The following is a 21,202-nucleotide window of genomic DNA, read 5'->3' on the forward strand; positions in this document are numbered from 1 at the left end:
AGAAAGAGTTACAGGAGGTAAGAGTGCCAGTACCTTTGATCTACTTTGTCTCCTAAGTTCTAGTATGGTGATATTTGTGGGAGTAAGGAAACTGCTCCTTGTTCACACTAGTTCTCTGACAGTTGTAGCAGCTGTGGTTTGGCACTGGAAGGGGTGCAGAGATACCTGCGTTTCTTCCCTTGCTGACTTCTCCATTTCACATCCCTGAAAAAAGAGTGGTTCCTGGATGTGATTTTCCAGAGGTAGCCCTCCCACCCACTCTGATACTGCCTTGTTTAGCTGCTGCAAGAGCAGGGTCAATATTTTCACAGGAAAGAACTGCCCTATCACACCACTCAGCAGGATTTTTCCATGCACAAAGGAATTTCAGTAGCATTGAGCTATTTCATGAGCTTTGCTGTGCCCAGGCCTGTGGGATGAGACTGAAACCTGTGGTGCCAGCTGCTGGCTACTGTGATGAGGGGAGGACTACATCCAGAGAAACTTCCCCCGTTTTTTCCCTATGACCTGTTAAGTCGAGTTATGGACCCGATCCTGTGCTGGGTGTCCTCTTGGCACCTTTAAATTCCTTTCTGAAGTGCATAATTTTAATAAAAATGTTCCTCAATCAGCTTTGAGAAAGACGGCTCATTTGATAAAGTGTTTAGAGAAGAAACTTTCTGGGGCAGCTCTTGGAGAAAGCGCTGAAAATACAGCACTTGTTGCACTGCCATGGGGAGCCGATATATTTTATATAAGCACATTGTAGGTGTTCCTTGTGAAGGTGGTCCGGGGACAGGTCTACTCCAAGATTGCACATGCATTTTACAGAATTTGCCAAAATTTCTGCATGAACACTGCTTGCAAAATTAGGGTATTTTAAGCTTTTTTCCCTGTATGTACCTATTTATATAACAGTTGTCACCTGATGGCTTTGTATGTGAGCAGCAATGTGCCTGGAAGTCTGCTGCAGACTTGTTCAGTGCTCTGGATGGAGTTCATCACTCTTTTCTGCTGATCTTCGTGACCTTCAGCTATGAAAGATTTGGGATTCCTGCTCTGTGGACAGTGTTCTGTATTTTTAAGTGTCACTGACGCCTTTTCAGACTTAGCAGTAATTTCCAAAGGCGAGGGTAGTGGTGGGGTGGATGTGTTGTATTCAGTGATGCTCTCAGAGAAAACTAGGGCCTATAAACACTTGGGAGTGGTGGCCTAGTCCATCCTCTTGCAGAACCAGTATTAGCTAGGATAGATTTTTCCTGACTTTATAAAAAAAGGCTCAAAGCCACTGAAGACAAAGGAAATGATAGCCTCGTGCCTGCAGGTTATGCTGGTAACTGATGTTAGGGGAGAGTGATTTAGTCATGAGTTTGATGTTGGAACATGTAAGCTTTCCTCGCTAGGGCACAAATGCTGTGCCATCTTGAATCAGCTATGACTGAAAATCATTCCTTACAAATAGCATGGGGCAGGGAGAGTGACATGACATCTTCACTACTTGGAAAGCGGTAAGAACATCCTGGACACTACTGGAAAGCAATAAAAAAAGTTCCCTGGGGGCACTGCTAAATTAACTGGTTTCACTCTTAACTACTGAGGCCCAATTTTGCAAGCTGCTACATGGAGGCAGCCCTGTTGAACTCAGTAGGTTTGACTTACATAGGGCAGAGGTATCTGTAGTAGCTTTCCTAGAAGTAACATTCAGTCCCAAGTGAGCAGGACAAAGGGACTGCTGCATTGCCTCAGAAGATGCTCCTATGAAGCAAGTTCCAAGTATTTGCCATGGAATTGCTTGAATATGCAAACATCACAGATAAGAAAAAGCTGTCAAAGTCAGGCTTTCCAGTGACATTAACAGCACTCAAGTTGGGCTTCATGGCCAGTGCCTGGCCTTGTTGACTATAGGCAGCAGTGCTAAAGTAGCATACTGAAGACAATAGTATAACAGACTGCCTCTCAGCTTCTCTTTAATTCCTGTTGGCCACCAACCTGAAAAAGGGATTGCTTGTATAGTATTATTTTGTATGTACTATCCGCTGACCATTCACTAGACTGGAAGACAAATGCAACAAACAGAGATTGCTTGAGAAACTGTCTCTGGCATCACAACATGTAAGGGCATGTGTGAACTTGTAGTGTTCTGACAGGAATTTGATACACGGGAAAAGCTGCCATGGAAATCTTGCTGACCTGGGTTACTGCAGAATTAGAAGCCATTGCAGGATCGTGGCAGCACTTTCTCAATAAGGAGATTAGTTCTGGGGGATAACTGATTTTTGAGAAAAGCCTGTTTGTGCCAGCCTGTTAGTGCCAGTACCGAGGCAGCACTCCGAAAGAGATTATAGTTCATGTGGTTTATTTCATTAACCTGTTTCAATGGGGCAGCATTAACCTCCTCAAATAAGGAACACTGAAGGCCAAGACAGAGCAATGAGAGTGATGTAAACAACTCAGGACAAGATCGTTGTTGAGAAATCAAGTGAAACTAACCCCAGCATTGTCGTTTCTATTTTCCAGACACAGTAGAAGTCTTAAGGTTTGTGAAATGCTGAAAGAAGAGGAAACAGCGCTGGCTCAAGAATGAATCTGTTATTGTGGTTGCAAGTGTTAGGGAGGTATCTGCAAACAAGGTTCAATATTCAGTTTTGCCACAGATTTCTGCTAAAGTCACAGCCCATCAATTAGTCCTTCTGCGGCACAATCCCTGTTCTGGAAAATGAGAGACACAATGTTTTATTTGGTTTTGGCTACATAGAAATACCCTTCTGCGTCACCAGAAGCATGGGGTGAAAGCACTACAATTATCTTGGTGTCAAAGGTCTTTAAGGCTCAGGTGTGCCAATGCTCACCTCTTCAGGTGGAGGAGATGAGGGCTGACAAGGGTTATGCAATCACATCGAACACAAGGAATGAAGGAAATTACAAAAGTAGAGGTATGACAGGAAGAGAAAGAAGGGTGGCTATAGGGCAAAAACAGAGGACTTGAGATAAATGGGGTTAATTGGTTAGTTGCTGCAAGATGGAGCGAGTATGTATCAAGGGTAGTTAATGGCAGCTAGGTGAGGTGGTGGGCTCTAGGGTAGGACCTGGAGGGAAAATAAAGCTGGATTCCTCTCTGATGGAGGGAAAGAACAAACATTTAATGAAAAAGTGTTCTGTCTGGAGAGGCTGGAGGACAAGGCCTAAACTGAACTCAAATATTGGATTTATACAAGGGTTACTTGCTAAATTGGGTTGATTTGGTCAGCTGACTGTAAGGCAGTAGAGAGCTGTTCTTAACCTCTGTGGGGTTGGTACCAGCCTTTGGGGTGCTGGTCCTTTGAAAGGATGCATGGAAAGAACAGGAGATGGGCTACCTGGATGACATCTGCTGACGTAAGTGGTGAAATTCCTGAGGGGAGGAAGGCCCAGCTTTGATTAGTCTGAGAGTTGTTAAAAACAAGTGTCCCAAAAGAGAAACTTCTAACCAGTTATAAGAAAACTAATGCAAACAGATTTATGACAAGATGAATTAAGGTTTGTTTGGTTTTGGTTGTCTTTTGTTAACTCGGGTGGAAAATGCTTTTACCAGATGTCGAGTCTATCAAAAAAAACCAAAACCCCGTTGCTTTTTTGTTTGTCCCCCTCCAAACCTCTTCCTGCTGATCTTGCTTCCTTGCTTTGAGTTGAACAGCTGCTTCTCTTGCTGTGCCCATCCTCTCGATGTCCCTGTAAATTTTCACACTTCTAATCGTCTGACTATAGTCTGCATTGTTTATGACAAGCGTATCTTTCCAGCTTCTGCGATCTATTTTGATCTCCTAACAGCACTGGCCTCTCACCCAGTGCTGCTCTATGGTGAGCTGATATGCTGCGGCCTTGCTTGTGCAGCAGCACACTGGAAACTGCAGTTGCCCTGACCGAAGGCAAGTGTTTTGGTGCGCTTAGAGCATGTGAAGATAAATAAGAGGTTAGCAAATAGAAGTTTTGGTGAGTTTAGAGACAGAGAAAGCTGTGAAGAGAGAGGGGCTGCCTCCCCCTCTGTTCTTGTGCTGTGGCTGTGGAGAGCTGTGCCTCCCTCTGGCTTCTCAGGTTTTTATGAAAGGGGAAAGCTTTCACCTTCCCCTCATGTTTCCTGCCCATCTCCCGAAAAACAAAGGGCTGAAAAACTCCGACTTGGAGTAAAAACCGCCAAGAAACTATGTTTTGGGAGCGGGAAGACCGCCCCCGTACACAGCGAGGTTTGGGGTGCTGCGAGGACCCTTAATCCTCTCCTTTCCCCTTTCTCCTCCAAGGAACCCCTGACACTGCAGGGTGGCGCTGGTACAGCAGCGGCGCTCGAACGGGCTCAATGCCCACGGGGGCCGCGGCTGGGAGCGGGGTTCACCGGAGGAAGGGTTGGAAGGAGGAGCCGGCTGCCTCCCGCCCAGGGCCGGCGCCTGCGGAGAGGAGAGGCCGAGCCGCCCCGCCCGCCGCTCCGCCTCATATAAGCTGGGCAGGCGCTGCCGGCAGCCCCGCGGCAAACCTCGCCGTGCTAGTGACCGTCTCCTTTGGCAGCAGCGCCTCCCGGCTCTCGCCCTCCGTCCCGCCCGTCCAGGGGCCCTGTGAGTCGAGGAGAACCCCGCTGCTTTCCGTCGCGGCTGCTTCTTCCCCTTTCGCTCCCGCCTGCAGCGGGGCGCGGAGGCCATGTTCCCCCCGGACTCCACCTGGAATATCTCCTTCGCCGGCTGCGGCTTCCTGGGGGTCTACCACGTCGGGGTAGCCAGCTGCCTGCAGGAACATGCCCCCTTCCTCGTCGCCAACGCCAGGAAGATCTACGGCGCATCAGCCGGGGCGCTCACCGCCACCGCCCTCGTCAGCGGCGCCTGCCTGGGTAAGCGGTGCACCTTGTTGTTACTCCTGCACTAATTACCACAGCGGCGGGGAGGCGCGGTGCTGGAAGCGGCGCTCCGCCTCCCTCCGCCCCCTTCCCAAACGCGAGCGGCGCGTTGGGTTTAAGGCCTTCTCCTCAGTGTTCGCTGTGTCTCTGCGTGCCTCCGGCTGAGGACCCGGGGGGTGAGGCAGGAAGGTGAAGTGGAGATGCAGGGCTCCAAACTGGGCACCCTGGGCGGGGTGGGGGGGGGGAGCCGCTGCCCTCCTCAGAGCAGGCATCAGGAAGTCAGCAGTGGTTTTGACCCCCACCGTACTAACAAGTGGACTTGTGGGGGCTTGGTTCGTGAGTTTGGCTTGCTTGAGCTGTTGGTGAGGAGGTGACCTGTTGCCCTGCGGCCACCTGCTCTTAGCGGCTGTGAGCAGGAGGGAGGCAGCTGAGGATGGAGATGTTGAGCAGCGTTTTGTGCATGTGGATTAGAGTTGAACAGCGTCTCCAAGAAGCCAGGAAATCTATCTTTAGCCTTTCTTAGCATCTTTATTTCTAGAAGAGGGTTATGCCTCAGGATGTAGGGCATTAGGGAGTTTTCTTGCCCTCTGCAACAGCTAGATCTCCAGTTTAGCTAGATGTTACTTCTGTTTTCAAGTTACAGAAGAACCTTTTAAAAGTTACCTCTGCAGCAGGCACGCAGTGTCGTCTGTTCTTGCTTAGGGCACGTCTAGAGAGCAGCTGCAGAGAATGGTGTGTGGTGCCTCCTGCTTCTTTACTGTTCCTCTGTAAGGTCAGCTGGTTTGCGTGCTGGGGGAGAAGTCAACCAACATGCTAGAGGCTGTGCTTGGAAGCTTTTGAGAATAACCAATTCAGAAAAGTATCTTGAAAGGGGAATATGGTCTGAGAGAATCAGGCGTATCTGTTTAGTCTCAGAATTAAGAGCTTCTCCTAGAGCCGAGTGAAACTAGAGCTGTTTACTACTTGAACTCCTCTTGCCTTCATCACAGGTGTCTTTCTGCAGCACTCCCAGTTCTCTGGGGACAGGTAGAGTTTAGAGATGTAGCCTTCGTGCAGCAGAAGCATCTTCTGTATAGTTAGGTTTGAAGTTTCTCTCTTCTTAGCATTTTGTTTACAGAAATGTCAGATGCTGCTGCTGGAGCTTGATGGGAAGCTGTTCAACCCCCAGTCTGCGATCTCAAAGGTTGTAGTCATGCCATGGTGCTAGCTTTTGTCATGGACAAGGGAAAAGGCCTCCTCTAGTCCCCTCTCATGCAGGGATCCATTTGTTGGTAGCTGCTGGGGCTTTAGTTGCTTTACTTGCTATTCCTTATGTTAAAGAGGTGGCTGCCCAATCAGTTCCTTAACTGGGTGGTCCCCATGCTACTCAGGGGTATGGCATGAACATGAGACAGGCTGGCAGTAGTGCCCAAATCCTTTACCTTGCTCAGAAGCCATTACTGTGCTGAGCAAGTATGTTGTTATGTCTGGGTTGTTCTTGCTGTTGTACATCCAGAGCACCCATGGTGTGCTAAGCGTTGCCCTTGGGGAGTTAGCCTGGTAGAGAGCGTTCTGTGAATTCAGGTTAGAATAGGTTTTTCCCACTCCCTGTGAGGTACAAGGAGAGGTATGATAAAGAGGACAGAGTTAGGGGTCACCTAGGCAGCATTTGCCTCCTTCCTGAAAGAGAGCAAACCATGCTGGTTTAAAGCCAGCCAAATCTTGGATCTTGGGTGTTCAATTTCTGGTTTAAGTTTGGCTTCTCTGTGATAGTTTTCTTTTGACTCTGCCTGTGTGGTTGGCATATATCTTGGGTAGAGAGCAGCTCTAAGCAACAGAGCTCACTTCTGAAAGTAAAAGCAAACGGGGTGCTTGTTTGGGGCATGGGATCCCTGTACCTTGTCCCTGTTGTAAATCCTCCTGACAGGGCAAATTCCAGCTTGAGGTCCAGGGGTTAGAGTGAAATCATAGGGAAGAAGAGAATGATTAGGCAGAAGGTACAGCTGCAGCCTGTGCTAGGAAAGCAGTTCATCCTAGTACAGGCTGTTGTAGGATCCTGGGTATACGTGTTTGGTGTGCAGCTGGTTCTGCCTGAGAGTAGGCATTATATAGCCTGTTGGCTTTGAAATTTACGGCAACTGCTACCCCACACTGTCGCCCTGTCCATCAAACTGGAATGCTGAATAGCATCTCTTGGTGGATGACAAGCAGAGGGGAGTTTTGTGGAAGCATTGCTTATTTGGGTGCATCTGTACTTTGCTCTGAATTCAGTGAGACTATACTGTGCAAAGATAAATACTTCCTGGGGAGGTGTCAACAAACCTCTTCCTTTGGGTTTTTTCTTTGGTTCTGATCCTTTGAGACCCTGATTAGGATGAACAGAAGTTTTCCTGGACTTCAGAGTGCAAGACCCCACCTAGTGGTTTCATTTCTGGCTTTTTTCTTCTTGCTTTTGCATCGGTTCAGCTGGCCTCTGAGCTGATTCAGCCTTCTCTCTAAATTAAGACCACACTGTCATTATTTGTATATGGCAGTAAGGCTTTGCTATGGGATAACACTGAACTGAAAGCTCTGACCAAATGATCTTCTGCCTTGAGAACTCACTATGGGCTTGAAAGGCTTATTTTGGAATACCAAATAAAACATTTTTGGGCATACATGCTAGCTAGGCAGAGGATATTATTTCTAAATTAGAGGCCAGGAGGTATTTATGGTCTGATATGACCACACCTAGCTCTTGTTAAACACTTTACCATTAAGCTGTAGTGATCTTGGATTTATTCTCTGGGGTTGCAACAGTGGTATTGTCCCACATCTGAAGTGCTCTCCCCAGCCTTGAGATTCTTCTGTTCACTGGCATGAAAAAGTGTTGCTATTTTTCCACTGGAATAATCTCTGTGGCTTTTGAAGTGCATCAGGCAAAGTCTCGCGTGTTTGCATAGGAGTTGCTTGATTTTGCATACTGCATACTGCAGTGTTGGAGTATGAATCACTTATTGTCCTGAGGGTTTTCTGGAAAATGGCCTTCTGTTATGCCTGTGCCTTCTCTTGTGGCTGTTGGAACCAGGAAATGCACCTCTGTATGCTAAGTAAGTGAAAAAGTCCTTTTGTGCTTACTTTGTGAGAAGCTGCAGGATTTGAGGTGCGCATAAGTCAGAGAACACAAACTCTAGGCTTGGAGCGCTGAGGATATTTACCTATCTGGAAAAAAAAAAACCTTAAGGCACTGGCCTGGATGAGTAAAACCGGCTTATCTGACATGACAAGACTGTCCATTTTCAGTCACGAGTAATGTTAGTTAAAATGCAGTCACTGTTGGACTCTTAAATCTTTAATACAGAATAGGGGATATGTTTTTTTTTAAGGATCTTGAATCACTTCACTCTACTGAGCTGCATGGGATTTGGTATGCCTGTTTTTGAAGTGCAGCAGCCTGGATGTGTGATGGAATGTGAATGTGTAATCACTGAAAATCTGATTTTTTGAGTTGATGTGAAGGTCCTGGACTGTGCTTCCTACTTGCAGTTAACCAAGAGCATCTGAATTGTCTGTGTAGCATGTAAATATTGTCGTATACAGCCCTCATCCAAGGGTGGGTTGGAACTGCTGAAATGCTGCTTTTTTTTAGGGGAAGAAGCAGGTTCTGCTGTCAGAGACAAAGCTGGCTATGAAACCTGCATCTGTGGGAGCTAGCTGTTCTCCTTCAGCATGACAGAGTCAGTAGAAAACAATCACACCTCCTTCAGCATGACAGAGTCAGTAGAAAACAATCACACAAGATGAGGAAATGTTTCAAGTGCTAAGAATACAGAAAGGAGGCTGTAAGTCTGCTAGATTGAGCAGTGTTGTGTAGGGTGTTTTTGGAGAGCTCTTCCTGGGTTGTTGACAGGATTTCTTATTTTTTAAACTAGTGTCTTAGCCAGGACTTGTGTCGGGCTCAACCTGGGGTGAAGTAATAGTTATTTGACATTAAGGTTTGCTTGTCAGCTGTCACCATGTGACCACCAGGAAATACGCTGCTGAGCTCCAGACTTTTTCCATTAAGTAGCAGGAGGAGGAGACGAAAAAAAAAACAACAAAAAAACCCAACCACCAAACCCTCTTTTCTCTTTTGAAATTGAGACAATGAATGATAGCAGTATCTTGAATGTTGTGCTCCTGAAGTTTGGTTATGTGCATGCAAATGCTTAAGGACTAGCCATGGAGATTATTTTCTCAATGTGTGTGGACTCCTAACGCCAAATCCCAGACTGATAGAGGGAAATAAATCATCTTAGTCTCTATGGAGTCCTCAGAGCAATGCCAGTTTATGCTGTTTAAAGTGTGACTGATGAAGCTTGTCTGCGGGGAAGTATATGTAGTGCTGTCTCACATGGCTGCGTGAGGAGACCCATGGGTCTCCCCAGGTATGTGAGGGAAAGCTTTATCGCATTTGTGGCCTCTCAGAACTCGAGTCTTTCCCTGCACAGGAGGTTGTTGCTTGTATCTCTTCCAGAGGCCCTAGCTGGGGCAAAAGTTGTTGAGCTCAGCAGCTCCAGCGCTGTCAATGAAGTAGAAGCACCTTTATGTACATACACAGAGATGTGGATGTGATTCATGGGGAACCTTCTGGTGCTCCCTGGAAGCGGTAAAGCTGCTGCTTCTTCCTGTGGTGGAAAATAGAGGTGCATGGATGTTCTCTGCTGACATAGTTTGAAATGTCCACTGGCTTGGCGGAGAAGCTGCTGTGCCTGGATGGATGCCATCAGTGGTCACAGGGCTGCAGGCTCAGGTGTCCAGATGAGTAAGCTGGCATCCAGCGTACTGTGCAGTACCTTCTGCTGGGAGGGAAGGAGCTTGTTCCCACTGTCTGCTTGGCTCTTTCCCATGAGGAAAGGTGCTCTTGCAGGTATCTTGTTGGATGAGTGTAAGGGAAGCCAAGCAGCTGCTTTCAGTGAAATGCATATTCATAGCAGTGCATGTGTTTATTCTTTTGTCACCCCACGTAGAGAGGAGGTGTGCAGAGCAGCTTCGTGCCCAGCCTTGCTCCCTCAGCCACAGCAGCGGCTGTGCAAACAGCACAAGCCATCTTTGCATGGTCGTTCTTCTGACCCGTCATTTCAGCATCTCTCTTGAACCTGTGGCCTGTCTATTTCACTTCTTTCTACCTCATTTCCCAAACTCTTCAAGGTACCTGCAAGTTCTCCCTATAAAATATGAGAAACTTTTGAGTATACTTCAGAGTCCTATGTCCAGTATTGATTATCTTTTGAAGATAAGGTTAGTCCTGACAAATCAAAAAACCATCCTCAGGTTCCTTACTCTTAGTTTCAAACTCCCACTACTGTAGTGGCTACACTTCAGTTGCCCATACTCTGCCTTGTTCTTTCTGCTAAGTGTTCTTGGGACTTGAGGTGAATGTCAGCATCTGCTGTCAAGAATCTGGGAACCCCTATATATGTATTTGTCTTGGGCTGTCTTTTCTTGTCAAGCAAGCATAAGGCACTAGAGAAGGGTGAGAGCTGGTGAAAAGCAGGGCTAGAGGAAATGACTCCATGTCGAAGGTCCTAAATAAATGTGTCCTTGGGAAAAGGCAGAATGTGTCCTGGAAGTGATAAGGTCTGGGGCAGTAAAACATCCTTTTCAGGGAGCATATAGAAGGGAGGGAATTGATGAGCTTTGGAGTGTGGGAAAGATGCTAGAGGTTGTTGTAGCTGTACCTATTGTAGCTACAAAGACAGGAGAAAAGGAGGAGAGAGTTTGGCATTTCTGATACAATAGCTATTTGTGACAGGCCTGATCCTGTCCCAGAGGTTATGCTGCTCTTAGTACAGTGTATCTGGGAGAGCTGCCTTCAGTGTTCCTGGAGTCCAGGACTCTCAGCTGAAAGGCTCAGAACAAGCCAAGCTCCATGCGATCCTAGAGGTGACGGGTCTGTGCAGGTGATGTGCGCTTTGTTCTTGGTGCTTGGGGTATGTCAGGCGTGGAAGCTGCTAGTTTCAGTAGAACCCAGGGCTTTGTGCTGCCCTCTGGCACCTGCCCAAGCCTGAAGCTGTGGTGCTTTCTCGTACAGATAAAGGCCAAGTCTACATTGATGGTTTCTGCCTGACAAATCCTCTGGAATCTGCAAGCTTTGTGAAGTGTGTTTATGCAGCTGTTTCCCAGGCTTCTGGCTATGCTGTCGCTGGAGAACTTCTGAGAATGAGCCATTCTCATCTTCATACACTACAGTTTGTTTGGATAGATACTGGTTTTGGAAGCCTTTGGGTTAGTATTTAGTAGGATTTAGTGGACCAAGTACCAGTTGAGCACTGGAGGCTATGCCAGTGTCTGAGCTGCCACTCCTGTGGATTATCTAGTTTAGCATCCTGAAGTACAGGAGATGGCATCTGAGGGTGTAGATGGCATCTGAGGGTGTAGATGGATCAGGAGCCCTTTACATATGTTAATTACAAGAGCTGCTCTTGCCAGCTTCACTGAATGCTGCTGATTCAGGGCTGGGCCTATCAAACTTATTATTCCAGTGTATCATGGAGGAAGGGTGTGGATTCAGGATGCTGTAGTTATGCCATGCATGGAGAAAGTTAGAGCCCTGTTTCAGAGTGGACTGGCAGCACAAGAGGAAATTGCAGTGATTTATTTAGCCCAGTGTTCTTATTCAGCGAGATTGGTAAAAACTCTCTTACAGGAACACAGTAACCATTTAGCTACCAGCCATACTTGTTCACACAGAAGCATTAATTCTCTGTGTGTGAACTTCAGCAGGACACTGCTACATCTGTCTTGCTGCTCTCCTTGCTTGTGTACTGCAGGAATGATTGCGCAGAGGCTCTTCCCTTACAGGGGTCTGTGCAACCTCTGTGAGTCCTGCTTTTGGTTGTTTATGGAATCTGAGTCATATTGATGGCTGTGAGTTGTGGCTGGGGGACCACTGCTGATAGCCATAGGAGAAAGGTAACGTCAGTCTCCAGATATTCTTGTGTCATGGCTCCGAAGCAATGCAGTCTGCCTTGTGGTCTGCCAGAAGATGTTTCCCAGTTAAGCTTCTTCTAGATTCCTTGTAGAGCAAAATACCCATGCCCCTCTTCTGAGAACTGCTCTGGAACAAAGCTTCTCATTCTCACTTCCTTACTGAAGCCTGCTCCTCTCATGCTGTGGCTAGTGGGGAAGAGTTCAGGTGTGTACGGTGACACTTCACATGCCCATGTGAGGTGGAAAAAGGGCAAAGCAGGCACAGCAAGCAGCATGCTTGCACGTGCCCGGGGAGGTGAATGGCATGGGTTGAAGCAGTTGGCTAGCTGTGCACGGTGCAAGCTAAAGGCCAGTGGAGGGCTTCAGGACTATTCCTTTTATTCTGTGCCAGGACTTTAGCAGCCACACAAGTGTATACTGGGAAAGGACAGAGAGAAAGGAGACAGGGTGCTCTGCATGAGAGAGTCAGCCGTATTTCTGGTAACATCTCTGATCACTAAACAAACACTGCCTGTAAGTGTGCAGGAGAGCGTTCAGCAGGAGTTAAACTGTAAGCCAGTAAAAGCTGTGTGTGGGCCTTGCTTTGGTGTTGGTGAGGGTAGTGTTTAGTGTGTGATAAAGCCAAAGGGGTGCTGGAGTGGCAGCTATTTCATTGGGCTGTAGACACACACATGATGACTGCTCACTCCACTTTTTCCTCTTTGTGGATCTGTAGTGCAGGTGCCTGCAAATGTATCTGCTGCCCTGTAGCACTGATCTCTTTTTATCCAAAACATCCTACCTCTAGTGATACTTCTGTGAAGTGGAAACAGTGCACTCTTTCTCTGGGTCCATGGTCCTGTCCTGCAAACTGATCCTGAGAAGCGAGTATGGAGTGTGTGTACAACATCGTGCACGTGGTCGAGACTTGATCCTTCTGCACCAGTTCCTATGCAGAATAACAGCCACTGGAAGCTCTGTGTTGGTGGTTTTCACTTGGATGTATAAAGCAAGAGTTGGATGTGATTCCACTTATGCTGCTGTGCAATGCAGAGGAGAAGGGCAATTTTGCATTATTACAGTATGGGGTTTGGTCTGTTTCTCCTCCACTTGCCTTTTCTCACTGAGTACTTGCTTTTGAAAAACTTACCCCAAACCCAGCATTGCTGTGGCTCAGAGTGAACAGCAGGGATCTGAGCTGTACCTTCTGTCACTCTGTGAATCCCCTTTTCTTGCCACCCCATGCCATTTGAGTTGCACTATAGCATTGACAGGATTGATGAGTGAATGAGGATAGGACATGGTTTTCAGTATAGTTTGCCTGGGGTCCTGAACAACTTTTCCTTTTCATGCGCTGTTATACTATTTAATTTCTCTCTAATGCAGTGAACAGAAATGCAGCATTAAGCCTCGTATTAAGGAATTACAGTGGAGAAAGATTAGGCTAGTGGGGATTGTTGTTGTGGTTGTGGCAGAGAATGATCCTGGCTGGCTGCCTGAACTGAGCTGCCTCTTGGCCTTCCTACTAATTGTTTTGTAATAGCAGCTGCACTGTGTTCTGATTTGTGTTGCAAAAATAAATGCTCCTGTCCTGACCACAGAAACAAAGCAGGCCTCAGCTTGCAGAACACCAGTCACCAAGTGAGGCTTTGGTGTGCCAACACTACGTTAAGACTGGTGCAGCTTAGAGACATCATCAAGCATGGCAGCTCTCGTGCCTGTTTTCCCAAAGGCTTTCTGCTTCTGTACGAAACAGCAACCTGCCTTAAGGTTGAGGTATGAACTGTGCTTCTGTGTGTTTGGCTTGTGTGAGGGTCCTATCCTGTAGGTACCAGTGAGTGGACAGGCAGGCAACTGTTGCTGTGTGCTCTCTGGTGAGCTGCACTCTGCAAGAGGAAAAAACTTGGGCAACTTGAAAGCTGATCTTCTCTTTAAGCTCCCCATATCCAGGAAATGGCAGTAGTTCTGCTTCATCTATTAACTGGTACCTAGACCACACAAAATAACTCTGTTTGTCTCTGAGGGGGAAAACTCCTCCTTTTGGTTTGTCTTTATTTAAACAGAGAGTGACCAACAGTGTTTTGGAGTGCTTTCCCCAAATTTTACTTGAAACAGAAAAACAAACATCTTGGGGACAAACATCTTAATAAGAGGGAGGCTTCTGGCTCTGAAGCAGTTGCAGGTGATTTCATTTACTTAACCCTACTGCTGCAGGTTGCATTGTGGCATGGTTTGTGTCTAGACTATGCGGTGCTGAGCCCTGAGAATCTGAACCAGAAAGAGTTGTGGGCAGAGCCCTTCCTTCAGCATGTGCATCTGGCTGTGAGAGCTGGCCCTACTTGACAAGCTGTCACTTCCTCTTGGTGTGTCTATCTGCCCCACCTGTAAGGTGCTTACCACAGTCTGATAGGCATCCCTAGGAGTTATTCCAATAGAATACATATCAGTGCCCCTCACCCTTGAACAAAAGGTGGCAAAGGACATTATTTACACCTGGTGGCCAGGCTTTCTGAGGTATCCCCTTGGCAAAATCATTTGCTTGATGAGTTCTGGTGTTAAATCCCTGCACAGAGCCCCTGGTGGGAAGAGTTACCTGCTGCAGGGAACAAGCAGTAGGGCTGTCTGTAGGCTCAGTGGGTGTATGTTATAGCGGGAGTTGCGTTTGTTAGCTATGTATTGCCAGAAGAGGTACAGGAAGGAAGCTTTTCTTATTTGGAGCCAAGTCAGCTGAGCTGTTTCTTACGTGATGGCAAAACAGTCAGAGTGCGACTGAGTGAAAACTTCGAAACAAATATACCTCAGAACAACAAAAATTGGGGAAGTCACAGAGGAACAGCTTGTTCTGGTACATGGAGTTTCTCAATATTACTGGCTTACATGAATGTAAATGTGCAGATGTAAAAAGTATTGGTGCCTTTAAAGGCTCCACTGCTGGCTGCCATCCCCCTGCCTCAAACGTTTAAAAATGGGCAGTTTTATTGTGTTAAATAGTAGCAGTTATACTGCTTCTGGAAAGTGAAGGGTAAATATCTTTTCTATGTCAATGCTTTTAGGTATCTGTCCAGGATTTCATGCAGAAATTAAAGAGCTGTCACAAGCTGTGGGATACACCTGTCACCTGAAAATGTCTTACTAGGGTAGATCATAAGGCATTACTCTCACTTTATTTCCTGCAGGTATGGATTTTGCCTTGGACCTTCCTTTGACATCCATTCAGCCTCACTTAGAGGCTGTTGGAGAACATCTTGGGTCAGGTTCCCTTCAGGACGAGTCAGCTTTTGTCTAGCTTAGCTCAGCTGAAGGTCTGTCTCGTTCTTGCTCTCCTGGGACAATGTGTGGAAACCCGGCTGCTTCAGCATGAGTGGGGGAAGAGGAGCAAAAGTCCAGCCAAGCAGTGGGATCTTTCATAGACTGAAGGCACTGCCCACAAGAATAGGGGCAGTCCTTTGGTCACTGACACATTGCTTTGCACTGTTCCTAGGACTGAACGAATGGGCCCTTTCTGGTGCTCTGAGCTCCCTGTGAGGAAACATCCAGTAAAGTTCTCTGTTAATTATTGTCTAGATGTCAGCTTGCAAACTTTTGTTTCAGTGCCTCTTGTTTACAGCTTTATGTTTTTGCGCTGGTGACAGGACTGTGTTATAATTAAGACTGTATCATCCAGGAGAGGCCAGGCCAGAAAAGCATGCGTGTTGCTGACTCTCAGTACTTACAGAAGAGGCAGGTGCAGGAGCTGCGTGTGCTTAGCTGGAGCAGCTTGGGGATTTGTGCCCAGGAAGAACAGATCTCCCGAAACTTGTGCTCATCATTGGAAACTAGCTTTGAGATGAGGTACAGGAACACCTGAAATAGTGAGGGACAGGCAGCCAAGTTAAATTAACCTTGGGGGAGACGATGCTGGTGAATTCCTTCTGACTCAGCCTATTCCTAAATTTAGATCTGGACTGAGTTTTACCAGTGGGCAACATGAGAGCTCCAGTGATGCTCAGCAACCATCTGAGTTGAAAGTGCAGTGTGAAGATTGTAGCTGTAGACTTTTGCAGGGAGCATCTGTGCTGATTAAGGCAGAAACATAGCCTGAGCAAATAGCTAAGCAGAATTTACCAGGGACCTCATTCTGGGGCTTGCTTATGCTACAGAGGAGCTGTCTCTTGTCCTGAAGATCTTGCAGTCCAAATAGCTTGCTCATGGCATCCCAAGCGAACAGGCATTGAGCGCTCAGGGTGCAGAAGAAATGCCAGAAGCACCTGCACTTCCTTCTGCCAGCTGGCTGCTTTTCAGAGCTTTTGGTATTGGTGTGTCTGGCCAGTCTGGAGCCGGAATAGCTGGGTAATGGGACTGAGGAGAGAGGAGTGGTGCCACCTTGCTGAGGTGTAGGAAGGAGTCCGTTTGGATTCTTGCTGGTGTTGAATGAGAAACAGGTTTAGTGAGGATCTGCATAGTTTCCTTCCTGCCCCACTAGTCCAGGTGAGGTATGGCAACTGCAGCTGGGGGTGTGACCTCTCAGGCTGTGCTTCCTACCATCAGGGACAGGAGATGCTTTTCCTGCATTAATCAGCTGTCTGTGATTAATCAGCTGTCTGTGCTGTTCTCTTCTCCATCCCTTTTGGGAGCCTTTCCTTTAAGCATGCATCATGTTTACTGCTGCATTAGCCAGGGGACAGGAATGTCCCTGGCACAGAGCGTGATCTTTGTGCTGATGTGGGGCTCTCCTAGAAAGAGCTGCAGTGTCATGGCTGAGTTGCAGTCACAGAAGCTGCTGGGTGGAATGTCCACAATGCCCCTCTCTCTTTTTAGCCTGTTCTGCTCCTATTTTTGGTTGTGCCTTATGCTTTTTTTTTTTTCACTTCATGGGTCAGCTGTCCTTTTGCTGGCTGGCAAATGGCAATCAGCATGGTCTAATGTCAACAGGAGAGCATCATAGTGCCCTTGGTGCGAAAGCCCTGCTGCTGAGTATGTGGGTCTGGAGGGGCCCTTCTTTCCCCGCTTGTCACCCCTTCTGCTGTGGGGTATTTAACCTTTGGTATGGTTCTCATCCTTATGCATTGCACATGCTTGAAGCTGTTTCATCTCGGAGCTCTCAGCTGCAAATAAAGGTCTTCCCAGCAGCCTGGCTAACATGAGTTTTAGGTGGTTGATCTTCAGTTCTTCTTTGCCAGAGGCAGAGTAGCAACATGCTGCTGAGGCTAGGGGTGTTTGTATACAGTTATAAATAGTATGTGCTGCTTGAATGCTTTTCAGGTTAGAGAAGGGTAGTTTAAGGAGGACACAAGGCAGTAGAGACTGAGATACTGGGTTATTTTGGAGCTGAGCATGACTGATAGTGGTGAAAACCAGTCCTTTAAAGGAATGACCTTGCTCTGTCAGTAAGCATAGCATAGAATAATATGAAGCTGGCTTCACATAGCTTAAAAATGAAATGCCAGTTAGCACTGCTTTCAGGTGTTTTCCCCACAGGTAGTGGTAACATACCCCTTGTAGCTGCTGCATAAAAATCACAGGATGAACCAGCAGAGGTGGAGCAGCTGGGCTCCTTTGTCTGGAAAGGGACACACTGGGATATTTCAGGACATAACTGCCTGATGCTCCTTTGTGTCATCACAACTGAAATTTGGATAAGGACAATGGCAGTATTCAAATTTATATATAACACCACCCACTGGGGCAGGATAGAAGGGGGATATGGCTTGACTAATGCAAATGGAATATTCCACATATTAATATGATTTTTAGAGAAATGTTGGCATAGTAAATCTGTATAAGAAAAAGTGTTGAATTAATTGGTTGGTGAGAGAAGAATGGAATGTTTTCCCAGCAAGCAATACCAGCTTTTATGGGTTGTCTCTGCCTCTTGGTATATACTTCAGTAAAGGAAGATATACTTAATTTAGCTTTTTCACATGACCCAATGTCCTGAATCACCAGATCCCTCAAAAATCATAGAGGACTTTTCTGTGGGCTGGAATTAGCACTGGACTAGTAGTAATTGACAGCTTGTGGATGACCCCTGTAGGACTCTTCTGTTGACCACCTCTCATTCAGCTGTTCTCTCTGGCAGGCTGTGTGCAGAATTTGAGCTGGTATTCCTAGAATAGCATTTCTGGTAGTAATGGGATTAAAACACTCTTACCGCTTCTGTCTCCTCAAATGTATTTTCAGGAGGACTTGTCATCTGTCATGGATCTAGCTACATAAACCCGACTCCTTTGGCTGAACCATCAGCTAGCTTTATTTCCAGGAAGGCTGGTGGTGCTGCTGCAGATCACCCTGTGCCTGTCTCTTCCTGCAGTTCTGCACTCAGCTTTCATAGAATGGGTTGGGTTGGAAAGGACTTTCAAGATCATCTAGATCCAACCCCCCTGCCATTTGCAGGGGCACCTTCCAGGAGACCAGGTTGGTCGAAGCCCTGTCCAACCTGGCCTTGAACGCTGCCAGGGGTGAGGCATCCACAGCTTCTCTGGGCAACCTGTGCCAGTGCCTCACTACCCTCACCACCTTGCTTTGGTGTAAGTGAAGCAGCAAGTCCAACAGAATCACAGGTGCCCTTGAACTGAAATACCTCAGAAGCTCCTGTGTGTGTGCATGTATGCAGACATGTACTAAAAAGAACCTAAACCAATGAACACCCAGAAAGTATTCAAATAATGAAATTGCTAGAATAAGTAATAATTCTTACTTTGTTCTCTTGGCTGTGCAGTGTGATAGAGCAGGCAGCTGCAACTCCAGTCTCCACTCAAATGCTGTGAGACAATCTGTTTCCTCACATAGTTGGGACTTTGCTATTTTGTTTTTCTTAAACAAACAAAACCTTCCAGCTCACATTTTAGCTCAAGCAGTCAGTCATAAGTCATGTAATTATGATTGTTTGCAGTATTGCTTTCAAATCTTCCTGTACAGTGAGATGCCAAGTGTGAAAGCATCATTCCCTAAGCGTCATCTCCTGGGTGATGCACACACCTCCACACTCCCACCACCAGAGCTCTCTGTGCATGCAGGCTGTCTCCCTGCAGCTGTGTACTCAACACCCAGCCTCCCGTTGGGTTTTTCAGTGAAGCCAGCAGCTCCCTGCAATGCACTCAGTGCAATGGAGTTTCTTGGGGTCATACGGCCAAGGAGCTGGGCTGGGATTCCCTCAGGCTTTTGATCTATTGCTGCTTCTTCATGTGCTTTTCCTCCCCTTGTCAGATATGAAGGTGTCGTAGGGAGCGTTATGAGTGCTAACGTCATGGTGTTGATAAAATGTAATTCCTGTGAGGCTTGCTTACTTCATATTGGAAAGGATGTTGAACCATGTGGCTACTATCTGGAACAGGTTGGGCTCAATGGCTTACTGCTAATTGAGTAAGTAAGATCAGAATTAGACTGCTAAACATCGCTCTAGGACAGAGCAAAAGACTGGGATTACAGTGCTAAAAACTGCTGCAGAGGGGGGAACTTTGGATTTTCTGCTAAGTTGCTTCCTCACAGTGCCTAAGATCCTCACCCAGAGTCTCTGGTCATGTTCAAGAGTGCAGTCTGTGCTTGCTTGACCTACTGGTGCTAATGGGTTTCCAAAGCACGGAATTGCATTGCCGGGCTGTGTTGTTGGAAAATATGTTGCTGGCACACATGCATTGCAAGAGAGTGGGATGTGTCAACATAGTATTGAGGGTGTTAGTGCTCTTATCTCCATTTTATTTATTAACCTGGGTCTAACTTTGGTTCTTTCATTCTGCTGCCTCCTTTCTGCAATTGCAAGTCTTGTGTGGGAGAGCAAGATGGAGGGATTTCCAGCTGGCTTGAACTGGTAGTCTTTCATCTTTCTTCACAAACTGAACTTCAGTGTGATTGAAGTCTTAATGTGTGAAAGCATGTACTTTTTTTCTCCTGGTTTCTTTTATTTCCCCCCGATGATATTCTCATGTGTATTCCTGATGCCCCTGGGAGTGCAGTGATTGGCCGGTTCTTAGAGGAGCTGTTGTCTTGTATCTCGCCGTGGCTAGATGTATGTGGCAGTAACAGTCAGTGTGTGCAAAGGGCAGCATGCTGGCAGCTGAGGTTTGGCTTGGGTTGTTGTTTTTGCTTTCTTTTCTTCCATCCCTCCTTTACCACTGGAGAGCTCTGATGCTGTTGCCAGATCGGGCTCCTAGTGACCATGAGATAATGGGCTTAGCAGATGCTTTCCCTTTTGTGCAGATGGGATATCTCCTCCTCCAAACCCAGCTGGGTCGCTGTGTGAAAGGGTAAAGCAGGCATGGCTTCATGAGTTCTACTTGCCATAAAGGCCTTGTTTTGTGCTGTGGAACTGGATGGGATGGGACCCAAAGACTGCAGGAGGCACTAAGTCACTCATTCCCTAATGGAGCATAGTGTCTGGTCTTGTTCACCTGAGTGGTGGCTGACATTCGCAGTTGAGCTGGGATCATTTAGCTCTAAAGTACAGACATTCTTGTTTACTTGCACTTTTGCTTACAGGCAGATGACTTTTTCATGTCAGAAAAAAGATGCTTACTAGAGAAGTGTTAGTGGAAGATGTTTTGAAGTGGATTTAGTCATAAGCTCAAGGCTGTTAAAGCATCTCGCTTGTTTTCTTTGCTCGTCTGTTTTCGCTAGCCCTACACTGGCCAGTGAAACAGGATCTAAGAAAAAGTATGAGGGTTTAGCTAGATGCTAAGGTCTTCCTTGACTTTATAAAACGTATGTCAGATGAGGGTAGCTCTTTGCGATGGGGGAGTGTGAGGGCCAAGAGAACAAACTTCAATGACTCCTGTAATGCTGCCTGTAATAGCCTCTTGTCTTGTTATATATCAGTCAGCGGGGATAAACCTCTGAGTAAAACTGCGAATGAGGCTTTTTTTGGTGCCTTATTCTGTAAAGGAAAAGGCTGTTTTTTCTAGGGTTTCATGGTGCATTTTTCTTTCTCTTGTTGCAGGTGAGGCTGGTGCCAGCATTATTCGAGTGTCAAAAGAAGCCCGGAAGAGGTTCTTGGGACCTCTTCACCCATCTTTCAACTTGGTGAAGATCATTCGGATCTGCCTGTCCAAGACCGTGCCAGAGAATGGGCATGAGGTTGCAGCAGGACGCTTGGGTATTTCCCTGACACGGGTCTCTGATGGAGAAAATGTAATACTGTCAGACTTCCATTCCAAGGAGGAACTGATCCAGGTAAATGGGAACTTATTGCAGAGGGCTAGTCAGGAACTGCATGCTGGTTTGTTTTCCTGTGGTCTTCAAATGTCCTCAGTATTGGAGTTTAATTGTCAGCACATGCCAGTGTGTTGTTCTGAGAAGAGTAATCATTCAGTCAATGAGTTTAAGTAGGTTTTGATCTACAGCTTACATTCTGGATCTCTTTGTCCCTCAGGCCTGTGTCTGCAGCGCCTTTATCCCTGTCTACTGTGGGCTGATACCTCCAACCTTGCGTGGAGTGGTAAGTAAGACCCTAGATGATCCCTCATTAAATCGTGTGCTAATGAG

The 21,202-nt window shown here is 46.8% G+C and overlaps 1 protein-coding gene across 1 annotated transcript in view; it reads left to right on the plus strand.

The window, feature by feature from the left end:
* Window positions 1-4,446: 4,446 nt before the first annotated feature.
* The window catches only part of PNPLA2 (patatin like phospholipase domain containing 2), a 29,887-nt gene continuing 13,131 nt past the window's right edge, over window positions 4,447-21,202 (plus strand). The window contains exons 1-3 of the mRNA XM_065686861.1: window positions 4,447-4,831; window positions 20,658-20,890; window positions 21,090-21,155. Of these exons, the coding sequence (XP_065542933.1) occupies window positions 4,645-4,831; window positions 20,658-20,890; window positions 21,090-21,155 (486 nt within the window). The 5' untranslated portion in view covers window positions 4,447-4,644. The remainder of the gene's footprint in view (window positions 4,832-20,657; window positions 20,891-21,089; window positions 21,156-21,202) is intronic.

This window comes from Lathamus discolor, chromosome 6 (genome assembly GCF_037157495.1).
Source record: "Lathamus discolor isolate bLatDis1 chromosome 6, bLatDis1.hap1, whole genome shotgun sequence".
NCBI lineage: Eukaryota > Metazoa > Chordata > Aves > Psittaciformes > Psittacidae > Lathamus > Lathamus discolor.